Source organism: Ostrinia nubilalis, chromosome 11 (genome assembly GCF_963855985.1).
Source record: "Ostrinia nubilalis chromosome 11, ilOstNubi1.1, whole genome shotgun sequence".
In the NCBI taxonomy this organism is placed as follows: domain Eukaryota; kingdom Metazoa; phylum Arthropoda; class Insecta; order Lepidoptera; family Crambidae; genus Ostrinia; species Ostrinia nubilalis.
The window spans coordinates 10899489-10907757 of NC_087098.1; the positions used below are offsets into that span (position 1 = coordinate 10899489).

General features: G+C 36.9%; 1 protein-coding gene across 1 annotated transcript; it reads left to right on the top strand.

Annotated features, from left to right (window-relative positions):
• The first annotated feature begins 2949 nt into the window (after positions 1 to 2949).
• On the top strand, positions 2950 to 7730 carry LOC135076261 (toll-like receptor 6). The gene has a single exon (XM_063970745.1). The coding sequence runs from the start codon at positions 3128 to 3130 to the stop codon at positions 7157 to 7159; it is 4032 nt and encodes a 1343-aa protein (XP_063826815.1). The 5' UTR covers positions 2950 to 3127; the 3' UTR covers positions 7160 to 7730.
• The last annotated feature ends 539 nt before the right edge of the window (positions 7731 to 8269 follow it).

Sequence of the window (8269 nt, forward strand, 5' to 3'; positions counted from 1 at the left end):
CATTAAGTGACAGTACAATTTATTATTTAAACAACTCTCTCAAAAAACTCGCATGGCCTCATCTGAAGTACCCATTTAAAAGCAATCTGTAATAGATTGTAAAAGCCATAAATATTCAGAGATAACGGCGGCCATTATTCCACATAAAAGTTATATTGAACATAGTTCACCGATATCTGGCAATGTCAACATGTTCTATTCTAGTTATATAACGTTCTAAGGGAAGAATCGGTATAAGATGTTTTCGGAGTCAGTTGTTACGAGATAAGTGGTAATATTGTGTTTGATGTCGCCTAGCAAATATTGGACCGTGACATGGGCACGTGAGATATTGACTCTCAATATTGACTGAGAATATCAATACATAGTTGGACCCGATTTTCGACCTTGGTTCGAGAGACCCCTTTTCGGAGAACGACTTCATTTGTTTCTTCCGTTACTATCCGATATCGCCCACAATCGTATTCCTTTTAGCTTTTTCTGACTGGATCTGATTTATTTCAAAGTATCGTTTAAGGAATTTCGTGTTAAACTTTCTTTTCGGTCACTACGTGCCAAAGTAATGAAGATAAATAACGCGTTATGTTTGAAATAGTGCCAAAATGTTACATGAAAAGATGTTAGGACCTAAAGACATAGTGTTATTACTACATAGTTAGAAGCTGTAATTTTCACTGATAAAAAAAACCCTTTTTAGGACTAACTTTCTGTGTAGCTAAGGATTTGTGTTAGTAGAACCAATTTCATAAAGTAAGTTACAAACGTCGACATTATAAGTACTGAATTAGTAGCTACTCATCACACTGGGCTATAACTACTATAATTGCCAACAATTGACTATCTACTGTCATGGACATCTGATGATACTCTAGCCATGTTGACAGCCCTCATTACAAATAAACTTCAAACAACACCTCTACGCCCTGCACCTCAGTCTTTGCCCACTGTGCACTTTAGATTGATAGTGTATACGACGGAACTATGAAAGGCGTCTAGTCTCCCACGGTAGACGCGATTTGTCACGCACGTGTCCCGGCATCCGATGTCTTGCGATTAGACTTCGCGGTGACGCACGGAGGCAGTGATGGACAGTGTGTCGGGATTTCCTTTTGTATGGATTTTTCAAAAATCATTTTTAAATATTACATTTGAGTGAGCTTTGAAAATAGAATGTCAATTATTATCCTCTGAATCTCGCTAAAAGTATCTTGTTATATGGTATTTAAAAATAAAACTTATTCAAATCTAGATTCAATTTTTTTTCTGTGTGTGGACCTAAGTCCTTTCCAGGACACTTTTACACGTTCCAAATATAGCTTGCCCCACCATTCCTTCGGGACAACATAATATTGGCTGGTTCTGAGAAGAATATTCATTGAGCGGAGGTATTTTACTAAGGAATTCTTCGTTACATTAATATTGCATTAACTGGAAACGTTAATATTCTACAGAGATTTAAAATAAGCCTTAAAAATGTGTTACAGTCTGTGCTAGAAGTATTTTTATTTAACTTTACAGTTAAAATTAAAAGGAAAACGGACTGCAAATGCAACTGACATGGAAATAGACTAAAACGAAAAAAACATAACTCCAACGCTTCTATTAAAAAATTGTGAGCCCAACTCTTTCTCATCTACCCACTGTGCAGTTTCAATGAACGTGTTTTTGTCCCTAACTAGTTTGCTCTTGGAGGTTTTATTTAGCCTTTGAATTTGAGAGAATGTCTCCCATGAACTCGATACTTGTCTGAAATGTAAGCTACGTTATTTTGATGGACAAGATAGCTTCAGATTAAGTTGGAAATGGACAATCTCTTTATCAGTCACTAAGTGAAAAACTTACCTATAAAATGTTATTTTGTAAGTTAAATTTTAGTGAAGCTGTCGAGTTTGTTTTGATAAAATTAAGTATAGGCCTATTTTTATGATCTAGATCAATTACTACAATTTTCAAAGAAACTTTTTATAAGTATTATTACCTATCTGAACAATAACATTGCATTATGCAGCTCAATCTTAAAATTATTAACACAATATTATTATTTCATTATAACCACATTGACAACCACAGTAACTATTATATTCTTAGCACAAGTAAAGGATTATTGTCTCAATCTTGTAAACTAACCGCGATATTATATTACAGCCACAATACAGCTGTTCTTAAATCGCTTAATAATACAAAAGGGAAGTAATCGCTACATAATAAGTATTGTCAGTATGTTCTTTTATTTCTTCAAACTGTCAATCATAAATCTTTGCATTGATTCAACGTGTCCGCCCCTTCCGTCAAACAGATTCAATGAAAAATATTGGCCTTTTACTTGTTTCCGTTCATTCAGTTAATATTTTTGCGCCAACGTATAAAAATTAAAAGCTTAGTACTGAAGTTCTAACATAAAATATCTGAAACTCTATATCTGAATGCATAGTAATTCTAAGTTCACTTCTAATTTTAATTATGCACTTATCTAAGATACTCTCATTGTAGCTCATAATTTAACGACTATGTTGTTTAAACTTGCCCATTTAACATTGAATTAAAAAAATAGAGAACTAAGCTATTGACATAATTATTTCAATAGACTTTACACTTTCCAAGTTAAATAAAATAAGACGTTATTTATTTTTAATCCCGTAACAGTCAAATTAATAAAATACTTAGCACCTTTATAAATGCCTCACATGATCATATTGCTTCTGTTTCAGATGTCCCACCGACCTCCTTTGAGATGTAACCTAAGGAGGTGCAACCAAAGCATCACGCAGCCATAAGTCTTCTACGCGTCATGAACCAATATTTTTGAATCTTCAAAAAAACACGCGTGCCATCTGTTGTGAGATGCAGCGAGGACCCACCCGTCATTGTGAGAGCCGCCGGCCCCCCCACCCCACCCATGCGGCTTTCGTTCGTTCAAACTTACGTAGGTCAGTTACCGCCCGACCGCAGGGGAGCATGGCTGCGTCAAAAGTTTTACCGCGAGCCCGCACTCCATGTTTACATTCGCTATAAAACGAAGTGCACACAACAACATTGACTCTATTTGATAAACTATCTAGTGTTTAACAAGTTTCTTGGACTACGTACAGTGATATCAGTGACAAATGAACTGTGTTATTGTGTCAAAATGAACAGAAACTTTTACGGAATGGTTTCGTTAAAAGTTTGGATGTGCTTACTTGTGGTGGCCGCTGCGCGCGCACGCTCCGCGCCGCCCGCCCCCGCCGGCTGTCAGTGGGACTATTCGGACGCAAAGTTGAGTGAATCCAACTTTCTCACGTGTAACATCAAAACCATTGGTTCAGCAGACTTCTTGTTTAAAAACATTACTACCGCGCAGGCGTACAATATCAACAAGTTGAAACTTACATGCACCGACTTGCTCTTTTTCGAGAGCTCGCTTCACATGAATACCGGCAGTTTCTTGGGCCAACTAAGGAAACTTGAGGACCTAAGCATTGAATATTGCAAAATACGTTACGTGCCGGCGACTGTTCTGTCCCCGCTCCGTGATTTAACAAGTTTGACGCTGCGATCCTACAATACAGATTGGCCTGCAATGACAATGGAGTTCCACGCTGAAAGTTTCCGTGGTTTGATGGAACTTCGGACATTGGATTTGGGTGACAACAACATCTATATGCTACCCTCCGAAGTGTTCTGTCCCCTCTTCAGTTTAGAATCACTGAACCTTACTAACAATAGAATTCAAGACATATCCGAGATTGGCTTCTCTGACTGGGGTAAAGGACCAATAGCGCCAGGTAAATCATGCAACACGGGACTTAAAATGCTTGACTTATCTCATAATAACATTTTACGATTGCCAGATAACGGACTTTCTAGTCTGAGATCTTTAGAGGTCTTGAATATTCAGAACAACTTAATTAATGAAATAGGCGACAGAGCCTTTGTCGGCTTGAATTCATTAAAAATCTTAAACCTGTCTGGAAATAAGTTAGTCGCTGTCCCTCCGGAACTATTTCAATCGTCGAGAGTTATTAAGGAAATCTCATTAGCGAACAATTCGTTGTCCGTGCTGGCTCCGGGACTGCTGGAAGGACTTGATCAGCTAGAGAAATTAGATTTATCGAGAAATAGTCTTACAAACGACTGGGTTAACAGAGATACATTCGCCGGGCTTGTTCGCTTGGTAATTCTCAATTTATCTTACAATGCGCTTGCTCGTCTGGATCCTAAGTCATTCCAAGACTTGAATGCATTACAAGTTTTGAATTTAGACAACAATGCCATTGAGGTGATCAGTAACGGTGCTTTTGCTGAACTTAAGAATCTCCATCAACTTTCTATATCCGACAACAAGATAAAAGCATTGAATGAGCACATTTTTTCGAACCTGTTTGTTCTAAGCCAGCTTTATTTGGACAACAATCAAATTACAACAATACATGAAAGATGCTTCGAAAACATAACCTACTTACAAGATTTGGGTTTGAACGGAAATAATTTGAAAGTTGTCCCTGAAGCAATAAAGAAATTGAGGTTCCTGAAATCGCTTGATATTGGCAAAAATAATATTGTTAAAATTAGCAACACGTCGTTTGAGGGCTTAGAGGAACTTTATGGCTTGCGCCTTGTTGACAACCATATTGTAAGCGTGCCAAAAGACACTTTTAGTACTTTGCCTTCATTGCAAGTTCTCAATTTGGCGTCGAATAGAATAGAAACAATCGAGCAAGATGCATTTTTGTCAAATCCAACTTTGAAAGCTATCCGATTAGATGGAAACAGATTAACCGACATTCGAGGTGTTTTTAATAAATTGAATACCCTTGGTTGGCTTAATATTTCTGACAACAAACTTATTTACTTTGACTATAGTTACATGCCCGAAACTCTTGAATGGTTGGATATTCACAGTAACAATATCACAAAACTAGAAAACGAACAGAATACGCAACAAAACATCCGAATGCTCGATGTTAGCTACAATGTATTAGAAGACGTCGATGAAAGGTCGATACCTGACTCAATAGAGATCCTTTTCTTGAATAACAACAAGATTCACACGATTCAGCCAGGTACCTTCATCCAAAAAAGAAACTTAGAAAAAGTTGTCATGTCGGATAATAAATTGAGAACCATTGAACTATCAGCATTTACTCTGCCGCACATTCCGAAACACAAATTATTGCCCAAATTCTTTATTGGAAACAATCCATTTATTTGTAACTGTCATATGATTTGGCTTCAAAAGATAAATCTTTGGAATCACATGAGACAATATCCGCGGTTTATGGATTTAGAATCAGTCACGTGCGAAGTCGTAAGTAACAAATACGGCGGAAAAGCGAACTTGATGGATGTGCCCGAGAATCAGTTTCTTTGTTCTTACGAAACTCACTGCTCTTCGAGCTGTTTTTGTTGCGATTTTGAAGCATGTGACTGTAAAATGACATGCCCTGAAGGCTGCTCATGCTTCCATGACAGTAATTGGAACTCTAATGTAATTGACTGCTCCAGAGTTGGCTACACTGAAATCCCAGAAAAAATCCCGATGGATGCGACTGAGCTTTATCTTGATGGCAACGACTTTAGCTCACTAAGTAGTCACCTATTTATTGGCAAAAAGAAGTTACATAAGCTCTACCTAAACAACAGCAACATAGCGACTATCGACAACGACACATTAAACGGCCTTCATTCTTTGACTGTACTACATTTGGAAAACAATCAACTGACCGAGTTGTCTGGCGGTGAATTCTCTCAGCTAAAGCACTTAAGGGAGTTATACATAAATGATAACCTCTTGACAAGTGTCGCAAACAGGACTTTCGAGCCTCTGTCATCTCTGAGAGTTGCACACTTACAAGGCAATAAGGTACTTAACCTTGACAAAAAGTTGGCCCACTTGATGCACTTGGAGAGTGTGAACGTTCGAGGAAATCTGTTTTCTTGCAATTGTGATAACGTGCTACTCTTACAAAACTGGTTCAAGAAAAACTACGAAGATCCCGCGGACATGTTTTGTGCTGATGACAGTGGACTTATTACGAACCTGACAGTGTTTGATGTGATCGATAAGTGTCGTGATTCTAGTGTTTCGGACAATACCATACCTACTGAAAATCAACCTTATCAGTATGACGAAGTGAGCGCAATTAAGTTGAATTTTGTACCTCTTTTAGCTGTAGTACTAATAAGTGTAATCTTAATTTTATTGTTCGGTGCCTTGGCTTTTTCATTCAGACAAAATGTTCGCCTGTGGGCGCATTCTAAATATGGAGTAAGATTGTTTAAAAGCGCTTCTATTCAAGAGAGCGAACTAGACAGAGATAGGTTGTATGATGGATATGCTGTATATAGTTTATTAGATGACGATTTTGTGTCTAAGGTTGTAGCGCCTGAAATGGAACACTCCGGTTACACAATGTGTTTCCATTACAGGGACTTACAACATGCCCCAGATAGTTACTTATCTGAACAGATTACTCACGCAGCTGAATCTTCTAAAAGAATTTTAATGTTTGTATCCTTTAACTTTTTACAAAATGAGTGGTCCAAAATTGCATTCAAAACTGCCATTAAGCAAGTAATTACATCTATACATCCATCAATTAGAAGACATAGAATAATGTTTATTTTAACTACAGATATAAGTGCACTAAACTTAGATTTAGATTTTCAGAACTATTTGAAAACTTGTAACGTTTTACTATGGGGCGAAAAAAAATTCTGGGATAAAATTAGATTCGGGATGCCTGATATCTCTAACTTGCACTGGAATAAGGATACAATGAATTACAATCATGATGCTGTGTGCCCGAATGCGCGTAAGCACCCGTCTAGGTACACGGCGTCGCCTACTGCGCCTGAGCACTGGTATAAGTATGATGCGATTCCGCCCCAGACTCCTACTACAACTAATGTGATTAATATCGAGGACGACACCTCTATGTTGACGAACACTACATTGACGAGTCAGATACAGGACGGGGAGAATTTGCATCATAGTTATATTTCAATTGATACCCAAAATTACGAGCAGCCTTACGGTGGTCGTCCTCGGCCTCCGAACACGTTGCGTAAACATCCCGGTCACCACTCCCCTTCCATGTTAGACGAGCAAGGGTACTTGCAGCCTCGCTCGTCTGTGCACGAGTGCTTACCGCAAACCCATTCAGGCACACACAGATGATAAGGTGTCCCAATCTTTATCTCTAAAGATATTTTTAATGGAACGTCACATTCCAAACACATGTGTAGGCTGCTTTTTATGTTCGCCTTGCCTTATTAAAAAGTGATAATTTTACAAAAGTGTCGGTATAGATAATTTTGGCCAAATTTTGTAATGACTAAACATGTTCCTTCGTAGATAACAGGGAATGTCATGTATGTAACAAAGACTGTTGTTAAATGTATTTTAGATGTATCGATGTAGATTGAAGCCTTGTAAATCATAACGTAAAGCGTGTAGAGTATAATTTATTATAAAAACAACCAAGAATAACGATTTATTGCTGTCCATTAAGACTGACATCTATGTACTAAAGTTATTAAGAGTTATATTGCCAGTATCTTGAATGAGTGTCTAAACTTTATAAGTATTTTCATATAGTATATTATCTCATTGTTACCAAATATTTTGTAGATAGATATTGCAACTAATCGATGTTGTTGAGATAGGTATTCTGTATAGTTTACTAGTCATTAGGTAGGAATTGAAAGTTGAGAGATTGTAGATATGTAGATAATTGTATTTGGTTACATAGTTTGTGATGTCACTTGATAAATAATATTGTATCGTTGACTGTGTAACTGACTGTAAAGTATGTAAATGTATTACTATGTACTGTAAATGTCCATTGTTAAAGATACTAAATTAAAATAAAATATTATTGCAAATTATTTTGCTGTTTATGTTTCTAACCTTACCTTTAATGGTGAGTACAGACTAGAGCATTTCCATGTAATGTAACATTTTTGCGAATGGTACAATACAGGTAAAATGTATGACGTTTGGTTCGTGACACTAGATATTTCATAGAGCGATCCGTTGTTCTGTTACAAGTAAATGCTTTGGTCTATACTCACCTTTATACATTATATATACACATACCTAAGTATACTTAACACAATACACACACTCATACAAACTATTATTCTGGTGGTAGGTAGGTAACTTAATCAAATTCTTATTGTAAATTATTAATAATTACATACCTTTAGATGGAAACATCTTGCCTCTTAAGATCATTTTATATCAAACCATCCTATTCTGAGTCTTATCATTAATTACCGCAGAATC

Bases quoted from the DNA above. Each gene is read 5' to 3' on its own strand.
- LOC135076261 (XM_063970745.1), top strand. From the start codon at position 3,128: ATGAACAGAAACTTTTACGGAATGGTTTCGTTAAAAGTTTGGATGTGC.